The 17,350-nt window shown below is 42.0% G+C and overlaps 2 protein-coding genes across 3 annotated transcripts; one reads left to right on the top strand and one right to left on the bottom strand.

Moving 5' to 3' along the window:
- The first annotated feature begins 311 nt into the window (after positions 1 to 311).
- bida (BH3 interacting domain death agonist) lies at positions 312 to 2,972 on the top strand. Its single transcript, XM_072385166.1, has 4 exons — positions 312 to 422; positions 798 to 1,058; positions 2,091 to 2,224; positions 2,418 to 2,972. The coding sequence occupies exons 2-4, from the start codon at positions 815 to 817 to the stop codon at positions 2,613 to 2,615; spliced, it is 576 nt and encodes a 191-aa protein (XP_072241267.1). The 5' UTR covers positions 312 to 422; positions 798 to 814; the 3' UTR covers positions 2,616 to 2,972.
- Positions 2,973 to 4,122: 1,150 nt separating this feature from the next.
- On the bottom strand, positions 4,123 to 17,298 carry bcl2l13 (BCL2 like 13). Of its 2 annotated transcripts, XM_072385425.1 has the most exons (8): positions 17,129 to 17,298; positions 15,980 to 16,184; positions 14,205 to 14,294; positions 13,453 to 13,609; positions 12,874 to 12,946; positions 12,603 to 12,731; positions 5,052 to 5,939; positions 4,123 to 5,015 (listed from the first exon to the last, which is right to left on the bottom strand). In XM_072385425.1, the coding sequence occupies exons 2-8, from the start codon at positions 16,119 to 16,121 to the stop codon at positions 4,803 to 4,805; spliced, it is 1,692 nt and encodes a 563-aa protein (XP_072241526.1). In that variant the 5' UTR covers positions 16,122 to 16,184; positions 17,129 to 17,298; the 3' UTR covers positions 4,123 to 4,802. The 2 variants fall into 2 exon arrangements, with proteins under 2 accessions (XP_072241526.1, XP_072241524.1); XM_072385423.1 differs by having other exon boundaries at positions 4,123 to 5,939.
- Between the last annotated feature and the right edge of the window lie 52 nt (positions 17,299 to 17,350).

The following is a 17,350-nucleotide window of genomic DNA, read 5'->3' as shown; positions in this document are numbered from 1 at the left end:
CCTGCTGCCGCAGGGCCACAATAGTAACGTGGTTTATGCAGTTGTTCAAAGGATCTACTGATGTTGTCTTATGTAACTGAACTTTTTACTTTGTATGTTCCTTTCAATACTTTTTTTGGTTGTTTATTTACTTTTACTTGTAAAGTACTTTTACATTATCTTATTGTTCGTTTTATTCAAATATACAGAGGCTGAAAAGTGTGGATTCCTGGAACTGGACAGGGCTGGTTTACAGCTGACACCATGGTCTTGTGTTGCGTTTTAATTGAGGAAATTCCGATGCTCTTGAAGGCATCTCTCAACACCCAGTTTAAAGAGCAGTTGTTTGTGCTGCCCCGATACAGCGGTTTGTAGTCTATGGACCACCGTTACCTGAGTTTGTATGAACTCAAATGTTAATGAAGAAACCGCTCGAGAAGTCCGTGAGTACTAGTTGTTCCGTTGAAGCGAATTTCATGGTAGCGTTAGTGTGTCGCCGATATTGTGTTTAGTTTTGAGTTTAACGGCAATTTTGACTATGGAATGCTAACGAGAAGTTGATTACAATTAGCTTTAGCTTAGCTTTGTTTAGCAACATTTAACAGCCAAACGTGAGAAATAACTGATTCTTCACGCGTTGTTAAGTTGTTTTACCTCTCGTGGCTTTTAGATAAAATTAAATGAATATATTGTTGTAGCTTGGTGAAATAGTTGCGCTACTTTTTTGGCGGTGTTTGTTTCCAACAGGCGTCTGAAATTGTTGACTCACGACAAGCTTTCGGGACTAACTTCTAATTGTTGGTGTTTAAAATAAACAGACCCCGAGTGATCATCCATGGACAACTCGGGATATCTGGCAAGTGAACAAAAAGCCGCTGTTGTCATTTTCGCCTTCCTTCAAGCAGACTGTGAGGACCCAGATTACGACAATGAGCTTCGGTCCCTGGGAAAGCATTTAAATCTTCCCCAAGATATCAACTACAATGGGACCAGGACAGAGAACCTGCTCGATGGGGACATCGAAACTGATGGTAATCTGCAAAGCAGCAATCGAGCCCAAGCAGAACTTCAGTGGCCCAGTAAGTAACACAGTACCAGTAAACTACAGTTAAGTTGACACATGAGATTCAATTGCTTCACTTTACCCACTAAGGCCGTGTTTTTTTTAATTAAATGTATGAACATTTGTGAAGTTACCAGATAGGAGTTATTACGTAGTTTAACCCATCTGTTTAACCGCGGCAGTATGGTTCCATCCCACTGTGTCACAGTCCAAAAGACACAGCTATCCTTAGGTTAATCTCCCTTTCAACTCAGAGCGAAAACAGGAAGTAACTCTCTCAAATATATGACGTAAGCAGGGTGTCTTTTCTGTTGAAACACTTTCTCACTTTTTTAGTTGAAATGTGCGATTTCAAAGTCTGTAAAGTCGAGATAGATTTGATAAAGGCTTGCTGCTAAAGTTATGTACATAGTTGAGTATGAAGTTATGTACTTCTAGTGTCTTTCCTTTTTGTAAAGGAAAACTCTAGTCTCAAACCCACAGTCTGTAAACACTGCATGGGCTTAAAGGGGAACTCCACACGCCCCCCTGGAGCTCAGCTTATTCATTCCGTGCTCTGTGACAGTCGGCTAACTTCACACAGAGTGCTACTGCTAGTTTTGTGCAACATGGCAGGATATTTATTAGATTTTGACGACGTGAACGACGACTTTGAGTAAGATGGACGTTCTTACCGGAGTAAATAAACTGTGCTGCAGGGGGGCGTTTGGATAAAGTGGTCCCAGTAGAGTGCCTGTGTAGAAATCCCTCCGTTAGCTCTCCTATAGCTGCAAGTAGCCACATAACAGCAGCTAGGAGCTAACAGAGCTATAGTTACACGTTCGTTCATTCATTCTTCTTAAAGTATTGGTGAAATAAAGACAGATAATGCCTTATTTAGAGGCTGCATCCTCTAAGCCCCATTAACTTTCGAAAGACGCCGACTTTCGCCAAACTGTTCTCTGTGAGTAGATAAATGTATTTCATGCCAGAAATAAGGTCCAGGTTTAAAAATACCGGAGTCCCCCTTTAGCTGACCAGAATGTTTGGCAATCGTGTTTTCCTGTAGGAGGCCATGGAGACGCCGGGGTCCTCCGTGCGGTTGCAGAAGAGCTGAGGGAGATTGCAGCCCAGATTGAACACAATGTTGTGGCTCGAGCAACCCAAAACCTGAGCAGGAACATAAGGACCTCTCCATCTGAAGTAAGTCTGCTTTGAAGGATTGTTTGAACTGTTAGTGATGTTTACACTTTGATTAGATTATTATATGCTTCACAAACTAATTTTACTACTTAAGCAGCAGTTTAAATGGGGAAACAAAACTAGCAGATGTGGCTTTACAGTTTGAATAATCAGCTGTTTAATGGGTGACCCTATGCCTGTCTCTGCTTTCCAGCAATGGAAGCATCATCTTGCATATGAGGTGGACAAGGCGATGAAGCAAGGAGTGGGATTTGAGAATCTGCCCCAGGAGCGAGTCATGGTGGCCCTGACTCTCACCATGGTGGAAGGAGTGTGCAAGCAGGCCCCGCAGCTGCTGAGGGGCCTCTTCGACACAGCACTGTGCTTCATCTGCCATGCAAGGGCCAGGTGACTTTTGAGTTCAGAGGAAGTAACCACGACATGTGTGCTGGAGGATATTCAAATTTTTTCAAACAAGCATCTCCTCCACAGAACTAGCCAACTGTAAAAGGAGCCGTGTTGATACAACGATAAAAACACTTTACTGACTGAGGGAAATTGGGGAATTACTAAGGTTTACATCCCTCTTTTGAAAATGGGGAATTGAAAGTTTGATACTTGAATTGTTTTCATTACTTTACACCATTTAAAACTTCTTCTCTCTCTGTATTTCGTTCACTTTCATTTTACACTTGAAAGACATGATTTTTGTATTGTTTTGGTATGAACAGTACATGTATATTTATTACATTGTGTAACGTTAGGTTTGTTTCATCCTAAAATACTTTTATATTAATTAATGTAAATAATAAAGTGCACGAAAGGACTCTTGGGTTATTTTATCTTTTTATTGTTGGAAACTCAAGGTACAAAGTGTCATATTTGGGACCTTTTTAACACCCATCTTCTACACTTTCAGTTTCCCTTTGAAAACAGCATCATTTGAGCTGATCAACATTTATTAGTAATTCTAAGACAGACATGAAAACATCCTGAATCAAATAGTCACAACAGAGCATGTTGTAGGAGCAAAGGCTGATTTTTTTTTTTATACTGATCGATGGAACCAAAATATTCCCAAACCTAAAACAAAACTCCTGAAATCATGAAATGACTGGAAGTGTAGATGAAGTTTTACCTGTTTTTGTCCTGAATGAGTGGGAAACGACCTTCAGACAGGTTCACATACATTTAGAAGCTATTTCTTAAACATTACCTGACATTCTGATAGCTTTGCGATAATGAAAAACTAACAAATAGAACCCCAAAGAGTTAAAGTTTGTCTTTTGTAACAATTACTTTGAAACCAGCTGTTTAATTAGTCAACTAAAGAGTTCACATTGGCTCTCAAGGCTACACAGTGGCCGGAAGACTAATTTCCTACTGAGGAAAGCTATGGCTACAACAAACTGCTGCTGGTGTGGATAGCATGTATGTACTTAGCAGAACTAAGCTACCGGGAGGAAATACAGGAGGACTAAACACACATGGAGTTCAATTGAGAAGCAGGAGTTGCTCATCCAGTAATTTAGACTGTAAAAGGTAAGGTCTTAAAGGTAAGACTGAATTAATGTAGTCACGTTCCTGCTGTTTTCCTTTTCCAGACTAATTACTGCTCTAATATTCACAAATGATTAAGTTGAGATGCTCTTGAATAGCAAACATAAGGTAGAGCTGTTTAAAAAGACATTTTTAAGAAATATAAAGTACTGTAAGCATGATGGAAACAAGGGAAATTGTTTTGCAATAAGTTACTTACCTACTCTATTAAATTAAAAAATAATCTTAAGAGTACTTTAAGTTGTACATACTGATGATGTCAGCATCTTGGAGGTATACCACAATGTTTGATGAATCATTTCTAACGAATGCAGCCGTAGCAGCAAACCTTTTAACACACAGAAATGTTTAAATCCATCCTTGAGCAAAACCTTTAATGTATTCATTCACAAAAAAAGTCCCTTGTGAAACGTGGAAAGATTAGTCCAACATACCTGGACCGTGTCTGAAGTGATTTCACTATTACACAAAATTATGCATCACATTTCCACACCATACACTTGATTTAAGAATTTCTCTTCACAGTTTATAAGGGACATCTAAATTCCACTTTGTTGCATAGAAAGAGGGATGAGCTAAAAAAAACAACAAGAACTAAGTCACAGAGCAACAGTAAGTGACCTTAAGGTTTATCTTATCTATGAGACAGTCTGAAAATCTTCCATAAGAAAAACAGAACTGGCAGAAGATGGACACAAACATACACAATTCCTACAAGTAATATAAGGTTGGAGTTAAAAAGAATTCAAAGACAAACCCAGACAGAGAAAGTAGAATTAGAAGTAAAGTGGAGTGTGGTTTGTTCCTGTTTGCACCGGGTGGAGTTAAGCAGCCATGACTCCCAGCAGTAATGTTGTAGATGAGATGAAATTTTGGTTGGCTGAGGGGCACTTTTCAAAGTTTAAATCTTCCAAATTACAAAACAAATGTGGTACAATCAGAAAGGAGAGTCCCATCATGTGCATATTAATACATTTATTTCTATCTAAGTATCTTTTCATGCTGCATGCTCCTCCCTTCAGTGGGACATTTTCCTTTTCTATCTCCTCTTGAAGCGGAGGATACCGTATGCCACAGCAGCCGTGAGCACCAGCACAGCACCTCCATAAAGCAGCAGCGACAGCTCTGCCGCTGGCTCAGGCTGCACCGGGGCCTCCTCTGTGGGGGTTTTCACAGGGGCCACTGGGACCTCCTCAGCTGGGGATTCCACAGGAGCCTCCAAATCTGAGGCTTTAATAGGGACCACTGGAGCCTCCACTACTGTGGCTTCCACAGGGGCCACCAGGGCCTCCACAACTGGGGCTTCCACGAGGGCCACTGAAGGCTCTTCGGCTGGAGGTGCAGTGGTATCCGGCTCCCCTGCAGCCTCTGGTTCTGGCTGCTGAGGCACATGCTCAGATGCAGAGACTGGTTCTGATGTGGCTTCAGGCTCTGCTGGTGCTGTTGGGATTTCCTTGGCAGGAGATGGAGGCACTCGGGAAGTAGCAGCAGCTGGTTCTGGCTCAGGCTCTTGTTTTACTGCAGGAACAGGCGAAGGTGCTGCGGGTTCAGGCTCAACGGGAGGGGGAGCAGCGGGTTCTGGTACAGGAGGAAGCAGCTCTGGTTCTGAGGAGATGGAAGGCTCTGCAGACAAGCTTGAGGGGGTCTCTATCACAACTGGCTCCTCTAATGAAATCAGGGATGCAGGGGGGGTGGAGTCTGCCCTGGCTGACACTGGAACAATTGTCGCCTGGTCCCCAAATTCCGCCCTGAGTGCAGCCAGGTCGCTCTCTGTGCCTAAAACACTCATCATGCTGTCTTCTATCAGTCCAACTTCACCGCCCTCCTCCAGCAGCTCAGCCTCCTCGCGCTCAACGTGGACAATGTCCGAGTTCGACGAGTTGTTCTCACTGCGCTCCTCAGCCAGAGCCACGCCCTCATTGCTGTCCAGGCTCTTCACATCTTCGGGGTCCATTGCACCAACCTGTGCCCAAGACTCGTGGCCAGCCAGAGACACAGGTAAGCTTTCCGTCTGCCAGGAGCTCTGTTCGCTGCTGTCGTTTCCTGTGCAGAGCAGCAAGGAGGGAGGGCTAAGCTGGTCACGATGCTGCTCCCCTGAGAGGATGTAAATGTCGTTGCTGTCTTCTGCAATGCTTACGCCACGCTCTTCCTCTGACACAAAGCTGTATATCTCACCCTGTGGTACACAGACAGGAAAAAAGAGGAGATACATGAGTGTGGATGCCATTACAGGAGAGTTAGCAACGCAGAGGCGACAGGAAATGTAAGTCACAGCAGCTGTATTTTATCATAAACTTGCTCATTAAATGGAAGACGTTACATTTAGTCTTTTTCAGACACTTTTATCCAAAGTTACTTAACATTGATGCTTCACTACAGTAAGAAGCCCACAACACTGAGAACAACAGTAAGAAATAAGCTTTAAATGGTGGAGTACAAGTAAGAACTGAAAAGTGCGCCCTGGCCATGTGGAAAAATACAAAAATATCATTTCATCAGGACAGATTTAGTGTCATTAGGCAGGGTAACAATATAATAAAATAAATTGATCATAAAATACCAAAAGAATCTTTCTTAATTGTTAATGTTGCAAACTTTTAAACTGAAATCTCTGCAGAACAACAGTCTGAAAGCTGCACCGTTTTAAGTCAGCCTTCTCAGCCAATGAGTGAGCTCTGATGATAGCGCAGGTATCATATAATATATAATAATAAGAGAGCAGCAAAATGTGTCCGCTGCTGGGACTGCTGGATGCACATTTGAACTCCATATTAACACAAGGCCAAACTCATTTATAGCGGCAAAAAAGCTAAATATTTAACACTATTGAGTATTCGTAACAGCTATATGGTTAAATTTGATTGAACATGCAGTGATGTGATGCAGAATCCAAAATGTTGTTATTGCCATGGTGATATCATGTCATTTTTTTGGCCACGACAATAGTATAATAAACATCTGATATTATGACAGTCCAAATTTCAAGCAATAGAAAAAAACCTGGCAACAGCCCCGAGTTCACAGCTTGAACTTGTTGCACTTTAGAACTTCTCCTCAGCACTATCCAGATCTGTTGCAGTGAGATGCAGGCGCCAACATTAAGGTGATCACAAGAGAACTACAGGGATCCCTGAAGGCCCCAGAGGACTCGTGAACCTCAACAAGCTGAGACAGTTCAGGTCCTAGAGCGAGGTTTGACTGACCACAGCAGCAATGTCACGTAAAGAAAGACTGTCGCACAGCTGCAGTCGCAGATTTGCTGTCTGTTCGGCTTAATGTCACATAGGTGTGACCCGAACAGACGAGATTCAAGCAGACAGAACGCACAGAGGTGTTGGTCTAACAGGAAGTTTCAGTGACTGCCAAACAGATTCTGACAGCAGAGATCAGCTCCCGCTGCAGCACACTCATCTGAAATCCTTATGTTCTTCACATTGTATCCCACACCCGAGTCTGTGAACTCGCATTGATCCAGATTGACATTATTTCCTTAAAAACCAGGACACACAGAGCGGTACGTAGCAGCTGTATCCTTGGACGCAGGAAAGAGATTAAACCTCAGAGTGTTCCACCGTTATCCAACATTTGTATTCTCCATAAGCTGATTTGCATGCGAAAGAGCAGGAGTATTTCACAGAATCCTTCACCCTCAGGACACAGCTTCTCCATTAGCTTGACACAACAGGACAGGGTTGCCATGTCATAAAAGTCATAGCAGAGATTTCCAATTGTCTTTACTTTAAAAAACTTTAAAAGATGCACCATTTAGATTGTATACTGCTATGAAGTCTAAAATCTACACCAACATTTAACCTGATAGGAGACAGACTGAGAGTCACACAAACTAGGTTCCTTAACATTTATAGACTAATTATTTGGACCATTTGTGAATTTGTATGCATCGTAAAGGTTGTAACTATATAAAACCTGCTGAGAAACTAAAAAACTAACAAACTAATCATCAGTATCAATCATCATGCAGTTACACTTTAAAGTTAAGATAACAAGCAAAGAACTTCAATGCAAGAAGTGATATAAGTACAAATAGTTACCTCTGAAGCTTTCTTTCTTTAGCGTTCAGTGCCGTCCCTCAGCAGTGCTAAAGCTGGGAAACACACTAACGCCAAGTTTTGTTCAGCCGCCAGCTCCTGTTCTCCGCCCTCGCCCCAGGACAGATGCAATTAACATAAAAGCAGCGCACCATCTTGTTAAAGAGTCAAAGGTTTACAGCCTACCTGCCTTTGCTTTGCCTTTTCTCACTGAGCTGAGACAACGCTTCTTTAAAACATCACACTGGTCCGAAAATAAAAGCTAACTCCACTGCAAAAGAATTAGACGGCAAAAGTCAAATCTCTGACATTTTACCCGTACTTGCTACATTACATTAGCACAAATGCTAAAAGATTACTTCATCTGTCATTTTCACGGGCTCCTTTGCACCAAACATTAGGAGGATTATGTCATCACGGTTCCTAATGGTCAGGGATTTCAAAAGGTCATCAAACAACCTACTGAACTGACTAAAACACGGTGCTGAGAGAGTCCGAGAGACTGTACCGCTGTACCATTAAAGGCCAGAAAAGCTCAGTTTAATAACTTGGAATATCAGCTGGATTTTTTTCAAATATCGAGTCATCATCACACAAAACGGCTCCCCAGGCTTCTTTCACATTCAAACGAAGTTTAGGTTTGATGTATGAAGTTTCCATTGGCAATTACACATTTTTTCATCTCTTAATATCTTATTTCCCTTCCCTGTTATACAAAACGGTTACAGAAGAAAGGCATTCTGACAGCTTTAGCTTTCAGTGTATTCAAAGAAACAGAACTTTGAGGAAGCACTAAGCACGTTTTCCTCTTTCCAGTGACTCCAATCGGCTGTTGAGTGCAGTGACAAAGCCAGAGCAATGAATCAAATTGTTTTGACCAGGGATCATTAACAGGGTTGTGGTGGCAGCTAGAATCATAGATAAGGAGGCCTGCCTTCCTTAAACATCAGCAGTCAGTCAATGTTTCAGTGCAAGCTACAAGTGGGTCAGTGAAGGCCCTGGTGAGGATGTTTTTAGAAGATTATTATAGTTATTTTGGGAGCTCCATAAGCTTGCAGATGCCCTCCTCTCTGGTCCAGTCTGATGCTGATTCAGTAGCGCAGTGATGTGCATCTTTCACCCTGGAGCTGGCGAGCGAGCGCTTGCGTAACGCCGGGACCAGTGCTGCACTGTACAGGATGCAATGTGATGTGCTCTGACAGGGTCCAGGCTGGGGCAACCTTAAAATATCATCACTGCAGCAGCGCTGCTTCTGTGCTGTGGCAAGTACTGCCAACATAAAACAAAGAGATGAGAACTTTTACTGCCATTGAAGATATGCTGCTTTGACTTTCAAATAACTAGCAAGTAAGCTGCAGTGAAAACAATGTGCATCTTTGTTATCTCTCTCTTCTCCAAAGGTCAGGTGCAGATGGCAGCGTGTCACCTTCAAATTTTAGGCTTCATATTACATCAAAGAGCTGCAGTATGAAATGACTGATGTTAACACTCAGGTCAGCAGTTTTCGCAGACAGAAGGACAGCTGTGTGACCCTTCAGGGTGGCTCTTCCACCACGTAGGCCCATTTTTCTGCCCCTCCCAGATCATACAGTCCTCCTACCCGGCCCCGGCTGTGTGCTGTCTGAGTGGTTTTGTTCCAGCCAAATGAAGTGTAAGCCACATTAAGGTCATAATAATCCTTCCTCATTTCTGCTGTAACTGACAAAGGCATTGTTTAGAGCCATCCGAACATGATGTGTCACATCAATGTCCTGAAAACACCCTGCACGGATTAGTCATACTTATTTTTTATACGTTTATGGACCAAAACCAGTCTAAATAGATATGAAAAAGGCAGAAAACAACTGAACAATTAAAAATTATGTTCCTTATTCAGTACCAATGAGCATTTTGCCCTGATTTGACCGATGCCTGTGCGGTTAAAAACGAATGCAACATCCATAGGTTACATTGCTGTGCAACTGCAGCATAAAAACAAGAGGCGGCCATATTGCAAGTCTGGACTTCCACAGCATCTGAGAATTTTTCACTGCTACAGTTACAGTTCCACAGAAATCATGCACAAATCAAGAGTAATGTGATGACTGTTCAAGCAGTTCCAAAGCAAAACATCCTACCTCAGTGCAGAGTCTCGAAGCCCGTGGTTTACACTTGAATGCACAAAACTAAAAGGAGCCACAAAAGACAGACAAGCCGTGGAGATGGAGTAGAGGTAGGAAGCCAGTTTGAGGAAAGTGAACATGCAGGCAGCTGTTAAATTAAAAGTGATTTCACTTTGCTCTCACTCGATATCGCACACGTCCTTTAACGCCCTCTCATCTCTCACCCCTCCCCTCGTTCGGATTCCCTCCCTTCCCATCAGGTTCTTCATGGACATTCTCTCCCTCCTACTTTCTCTTCATCCCTCCATTGCTGATCCTGTCCGAACACATCATCTGTTCATCCCCTATGACATAACCCTGCACAAGAATGTGGCTTTGTTTAGAGCCACTGCACTATGTCCACATTACATTGCAGGATACCACGCAGAAGGCTGCAAGGTAATGACAAGGGGAGCAACGGCTAACATTTAAAGTCATGTGACTCACCGGTTTGACCTCATTCATAGGGACACACTTCAGGCAGCGCTCTACTTATCATCACACCGTACAGCTAAAACACATTTCAAATAAGGTCGATACACACGTAGGACAAAACTAAGGAATGTGGGATCAGTTGCTCACGTAGTTCATCTGAGCAGTTTTCATGTTGAATAATATCTACAGAACTGTGTTATCATCATTTAACATGCAAGAAATAGAGAACTTATCACCTGAAAGCATGTCAGGTGCCACTGATATTTAAAAAATAAAACATAAATAAATCATACTTTAGTGCTGCAAAAGAACAACAAAAAGGAAAACAAGCTAAATATCATATAGTTATTAATATATGCCATCAATAGAGAATTCATTGGTCTATTTAATGTGGTTGTTGTAGCTCACTGCTGCCCCCAAGTGGCCTGAATATCGTTCGAAACGTACCAAACATTTTCCCTTTGTTTGCACAACAGTCCATCATGGACCTGGCAGGAGCACTGAGTAATTGATGATATGCATTATACTAAAACTGTACTTTTACCACTGCAATCACAGCTGTCGAACAAGTGGTAAAACTATTTTAAATGCAAAAAAAAAAAAACAGCAAAAACACCTGGCAAAACAATTTCACAACACTTCAAATTTTAGTGTTTCCAACACAATGTAAATACTTAAGAATGCCACCCAAGTCCAAGTATATTTAGAGACCCATCTGTGTATTCGTTTTGTAGTTCCACAGCACTGAAAACAGTAAGATTGTCCTGAACTATAACATCTGCCTCTCCCTGTTAACTCATTATGACCTCAGGGCTTGTTTTAAAAACCCTTTTCAAACCCTAAAGGTTTTCTCGATAATTAAAAACTCACAAAAAAAAGGAGAAAACAAATATTTGAAGAAACTAGAAATGTAAATGTGATGTTTATTGATATATTTGTTAAAGTTCTGATGGTTTGTGTGTCTTGTTGTAACATGTGCATTGCTCCAGGCCTCTGAGGTAAAAGCACACATTCTGTGTGAGGTCATGTTGAGCAACTCTTTTTCATGACAACGCCCAGCGAAAAACCAGCAACCTCAAGATACCTGTTCCGGCATCAAACAGACAAGGTAGGGCTTGTGCTTATTCATTACTGTAACGATGAGAATATGAGCACACTCCAAATATAGGGACCCACTTTTATTTGATTTTTTTAACAATTTAGATGCTGTAATGGACTCAAACAGTCTCATTAAAGGGGAACTCCGGTATTATTAAACCTTATTTCTGGCATGAAATACGTTCATCTACTCACAGAGAACAGTTTGGCGAAAGTCGGGGTCCTTCGGAAGATATTTAGATAACTTGAGATCCATATAACGGAGTGAACGGGGCTTAGAGGATGCAGCCTCTAAATAAGGCTTTATCTGTCTTTATTTCACCAATACTTTAAGAAGAATGAATGAATGAACGTGTGCTATAGCTCTGTTAGCTCATAGCTGCTGTTAGCTCATAGCTGCTGTTATGTGGCTACTTGCAGCTATAGGAGAGCTAACGGAGGGATTTCTACACAGGCACTCTACTGGGACCACACGCCCCCCTGCAGCACAGTTTATTCACTCCGTGCTCTGTGACAGTCGGCTAACTTCACACAGAGTTTGCTGCTGATAGTTTTGTGCAACATGGCAGGATATTTAGCAGATTTTGACAACGTGAACGAAGCCATGCATGTGGATGAAGTGGTCCCAGTAGAGTGCCTGTGTAGAAATCCCTCCGTTAGCTCTCCTATAGCTGCAAGTAGCAGCTATGAGCTAACAGAGCTATAGTACACGTTCATTCATTCATTCTTCTTAAAGTATTGGTGAAATAAAGGCAGATAATGCCTTATTTAGAGGCTGCATCTTCCCTGCCCCATTAACTCAGTTATATGGATCTCAAGTTATCTAAATATTTTCCAAAGGACGCCGACTTTCACCAAACTGTTCTTGGTGAGTAGATGAACGTATTTCATGCTAGAAATAAGGCCCAGGTTTAAAAATACCAGAGTTCCCCTTTAATGAGAAGCAGAGACGAGGACATAAATGTGAATGGGATGTAAAATGATGTGCAATGAAAACATGGATATAACTGTAAATTTAAATAAGATTACAGCCAAAACGTACATTGATGTAGTACGGTATTTTTCCTTTATTTCTTTGGCTATGCATGCTCTCTGTCACACAGTTAAAAAACGTACCCATCCTCCTTGCTGGATGATGTAATCAGCCTCGTCTTCCTCCAGGCAGCGAAGCCCCAGATGCAACAGAGTTGTCAGAGGCTGGCCTTCGCTTTGTAGAGCCTGGAGCAGCACCAGAGGTACTAGCACCTGGTAATGGCCGTGAGGGACAAGAAAATACATGAGAAAGACTGTGGTGTAACAAAAAAAACTGTCCAAAAAAGTGTTTTTTGTTTGTTTTATTTAAAAAAAAAAATCACAGCAGAATCAATAGAAGTCATGGCTGACTCACCTTGCTCCAGCCTTCCTGCGTGTGTGCTGAGAGATCCAACGTCGTGCTTCTAAATTTCTCGTAGTCCAGAGGTCTGAAACACACAAAAAAAAATCAGAATCAAACACTCATGTAATCAAATCCTTGTACCGCTCATAGGAGAGTTCAGCTGAGATCTCAGAAAGATTTCAGGCACACTGTGCAAATCCTATCCATGTAAAACATGGTAGACTCCTGATCCACTGGTTAAATCTGTGTGAAGTCTTATTCCAGGGGAAAAAAGGTTCGTAGACATGCCCTAAACAATTGGAATAACTAACATTTTTAAGATTTGAGCAGTGATTTCCTGGAGTTTTTTTTTTTTTGAGCAGCTTGAAGCCTTAACACACAAAAAAAAAAGCTGATTGTCAACACATGATTATCTGTCAGATTAATTAAACCAACTCCTGCTTTGTGTGCCTGTGAGCTAACATGAGCAGTTCAGACTTACTTTACTCAGACTTTGTTATAAAGGAACAGGCCAGCAACACGTTCAGCTCTGATTAATCGAGAGCAGAAGCCCGTCTGAGAGGAGCTACAGTCACAGCTCTGCAAACTCACCCTGTGAGGAGTGTTTGCACGGCTTCTGGCAGGTATGTGTCAAGATCTTGAGCCACTTTGTCTCCAATCACAGCAAGGCAGTCTTCAATAGAGCTCTCTGGGTTGGCTGGACTGAACACAGGTGATGTGTGGCGGTCAAAACCTGTGATGGAAAAGGCTGAAAGCAGCACAGAGCACAGGACAGAGGGAGGTCTAATCAAGCAGTGCAATTCATTTATAGGAATTATTTACATGCCGCAATGAACCAGAAGCTCCTTGAGATTTCATTCATGAAGCACACCTCATCCTCACTCTGCGTGAGGAGGGTGGTCTGCAGCAACACTCATGCTACAGAGAGCTGTGCTTGTGTAAAGAAACCAAAGTCCTCTGTTGGAGCATACGTTCCATACTTATGCACTGACAAATAATTGACTTTTGAATTCCTTTGCACAGGAAAACAAATGTTAAAGCTTAAACTTTGTGTTATGTGCTCCTTATGAGTTTTACACTGTCCTACAGCTTTGGAATATTCATGCAAAATCCTGTTAAAATCATGCTAACTGCACCATAAAGGAAAACTGACTTCTTGATGCTTAACTACAAACAAATGACACAAGACCAAGGTTGAATCTTTTGTTCAGCACCAGTTACTGTTACTGGGACAGGTGTGTGTGTGTGTGTGTGTGTGTGTGTGTGTGTGTGTGTGTGTGTGTGTGTGTGTGTGTGTGTGTGTGTGTGTGTGTGTGTGTGTGTGTGTGTGTGTAACAACTTACAGGCAGAAATGTCGTCTTCCAGCTGTCTCAGCTCTTCTTCTACCTGCTCCTTTATTATTACGGCCTTCTCTCTCTGACTCCTGGCATCTCCTGAAAGAGATTAAAAACACGTCAAATGAAAACAAAACACAGCTGAGTAATAACTACTTTTTATTCCCTCTTCAGCGGATGTTGTGGCTGTATCGTCAGCAGGCGAGTGTGTGACGACTGTCTGCTTGTGAAGTCTATGTCTGGTTTCTTTTTATGTCCTTTTGATCGTTTTTGCTCAAGGATCAAAAGGGTAAACTTGTCCATTTGTAGGCTCCTACATCGATGCCTGCATCCTTTACAGAAAACTAAAAACACATTGTGACACCAGCTCATTGTGCATATGTAAACACTGTAAACCTTTCAGGTTTAGCTGAAGCTAAAACACACACATTACCACTTAATTACCCACTCCTCCCTGGTAGGGATTCTTCATCATTGTGTGCCTACGAGGCAACAACAAACAACTCATGTGGAGGCGAATTATTAAAAAGTTTGAGTCTCCAATGCTGGGGGTGACAAGGAGTGAAAAAAAACCCCCACAAAGTCTGCACAGGTGAGTTTCAAGTTCACACAAAACACACTCAGAGTAGCCATTCAGCCTGGAGAGATCCAGCAGTCGTTTGATCGGGGAGGGTAAGGCCTCCCTGATCAATGTAACATTTTCATGACCGGAGACTCTTTTTTTTCCCCAAATAAACAGAAAACAAAGACATTCAGCAGTCGCCTTTCTTCTGCTGTCCCCGTTTCGGCGGCATGTGCATGAACACCCTGAGGATCGGTGTTGTTCTTTCCTGAGCTTGGTGCTGTCTCAGCATTCAACCAGACAACTAGCCAGACCACTATTTTGCTTCGGTCCATTGGTGTGCGAGTAATCCTACAGTGATTACACATGACAGGCTGTCAGAAAGTGGACCGGGTCGAGCGGAAAGCAGGGATCAGCCACTCAAATGCCCCTCTCCGGCCATTTCAATCATTCACACAACAATAAAAATGGACAGGAAAGATCCCCGTCTGTTCTTTTTCCTTTTCAAAATACCCGAGCATTTTCCCCAGATTTCCCAATTCATACACTGTGATTCAGAAACAGACACGTGGCCTAAAACTACCATCCTGCACAACTGCCCTTTCTCACAGAAGGACTGCTCCTGCCGTTTTTAAGTGTAACTGAAGTGTTTAGTTACTATGAATCATTTCTTAACCAACACTGTGCACAAAGAAAGCACAACTACCTGCAGGTGCAGTTTACTTTAACACTTTATTTCTCAACCACTGCACAGCAGACAGAAGGAAAGAGTTAGACAAGAGCCGTTTGTGTGGTTTTGTGAGGTCAAGAACTGTTCACAAACACACTGACTTTGGATTTTCTGTATGGCCGGCACAAAGGAGACAGGATGAAAAAATAAACCATGCAAGCCTGAGGTCATATCGAAGGGATCCCACAAAAACATCTTTAAAGAAAAACAATCTGGATACCATATTGGAAAGCTGGATGGACTGTAGATGGGCTTATTTGGTGCTCACATTACTTTAATTTGTTCACAAGCACCGGCTACATTAAAGTGAGCTCACTTGTCTTCTAAATGCACTTCCATGCCAAAGTCAGAGAGAGAGCTAAATTGAGCTGGTAAACAGGTGGCCTTGCGCTTACGCACTCCGAATACTGTGTGTTGAAGACACGTGTGAAAGTGCACACAACTGTATTTGTGTGCTCCCTGCATGCAAAGACCAAATACCTTTCCTCTCACCTTGATCTGAAGATGGTGCATGTGATCTACCAACAGGCAGCAGTCCCAGGTAGTTCAGCACAATGTATTTGGTTTCATAATGGAAACCCTCAGGCACAGTGGCAGTGATGGAGGCACGAGAGGTGGAGCCAGAGGCAGCCATTGAACAGACTTGTGTCAGACTCTCAGGCACATTAATTCTTACAGTCAAAGCTGGACGTCTTCCCTGCGGAAAAAAAGTCAGAAAAAGAACAAAAAGTTGTTTCGGATACCTAGTGTCAAGGCTTTTAAACTCAAATCCTAATCTGGACTGACTTCTTACGATGAAATTTGTTACTCAACTCTTGAAAAGCTATTACATGCATGACATTAAAGCCATGTCCCTCTCAGTTTCACAGTGTCCTACACGCTGTGTTCAAGGGGACAGCTTCACCCTGCCCATGTCTTAAAGGGCAATCAGCTGAAATCTTATGAAATAAAAGTCATTTTTGAAACACATGGGTGGTGAATAAGAACAGAAGAAAAATGGCAGAGATGTATGGTACAGTTTGCACCTTTTTTCTGACAACACATGGCGGGAATAAAGTTGTAAAATAACACTTTTATAAGTATCTTGACTGAACAGATGTCAAATATAAATTTAAAATCGCTGTGGTACACTGTAATGTCATAGTTTATCATATCACATTGCTTTCCTAAGGAGAAGTTACACCATGTGGACCACAAGTTAATAAACGTCAAGCCAGAAATTAATACAAGACTTCCGGTTATATATGTCAAAATAAAAGCCGCTGGACGTGTAAGGCGTAATAAAACAGTGTTATCAAAACCATCCATCATTAATTTACGTTGTTATATCAGTTCATAGAATATAAGCAAATACAGTAACCTTATTTTAATTTAATCCACACATTGGTTTCAAAGAACTACGATATAGCTTATTCTAAATTATTAGCCAGAACCATGTCTTTACTAATTAGAAAAATTGGTAATTTGCTTAAGCGTCTGCTTCAATTCAAAGCACCGTTTTTCAGACAAGTAGTTGCTGGAACACCCATGCACACATGCAGCCTGTGTTAGCTAGCTTTGCATAACACGTTTAAGGACAATTATGAAAAGCCCAAACTTAATTTCAATTTATTTCAGGGTCAGCGGTTGTCTAATTCTTACCGTCCTTGTCCGAAGGCAACCAGGTGCTTACAAACGACGATCTGAGGGGAATTTTTACAACACAATCTCTTGCAGCAGTAGCTGGAGAGGACAGACCACCACTGGTTGGCAGCAGCAGCACAAACCCACAGTACACAATGTGCTTTGGGTGAAACATAAGTGAGCGAAAATAAAGCTTCCGTGTTCCTGTGATACCCTTCAAAATAAGACTCCAGCTAACCG

This window comes from Leuresthes tenuis, unplaced genomic scaffold (assembly GCF_036924035.1).
Source record: "Leuresthes tenuis unplaced genomic scaffold, fLeuTen1.0.hap1 SCAF_5, whole genome shotgun sequence".
NCBI classification, from domain to species: domain Eukaryota; kingdom Metazoa; phylum Chordata; class Actinopteri; order Atheriniformes; family Atherinopsidae; genus Leuresthes; species Leuresthes tenuis.
This window is presented reverse-complemented; position numbering and strand designations above follow the sequence as displayed.

What these genes read in the sequence shown, in the direction of transcription:
- bida (XM_072385166.1), top strand. Translation starts at nt 815, where the DNA reads ATGGACAACTCGGGATATCTGGCAAGTGAACAAAAAGCCGCTGTTGTC. An exon ending in AGCAGAACTTCAGTGGCCCA is followed by an intron (nt 1,059 to 2,090) that starts GTAAGTAACACA and finishes GTTTTCCTGTAG; the next exon opens with GAGGCCATGGAGACGCCGGG. An exon ending in TAAGGACCTCTCCATCTGAA is followed by an intron (nt 2,225 to 2,417) that starts GTAAGTCTGCTT and finishes TCTGCTTTCCAG; the next exon opens with CAATGGAAGCATCATCTTGC.
- bcl2l13 (XM_072385423.1), bottom strand. Translation starts at nt 16,121, where the DNA reads ATGGCTGCCTCTGGCTCCACCTCTCGTGCCTCCATCACTGCCACTGTG. An exon ending in TGCACCATCTTCAGATCAAG is followed by an intron (nt 14,295 to 15,979) that starts GTGAGAGGAAAG and finishes AATCTCTTTCAG; the next exon opens with GAGATGCCAGGAGTCAGAGA. An exon ending in CGCAGGAAGGCTGGAGCAAG is followed by an intron (nt 12,732 to 12,873) that starts GTGAGTCAGCCA and finishes GGCCATTACCAG; the next exon opens with GTGCTAGTACCTCTGGTGCT.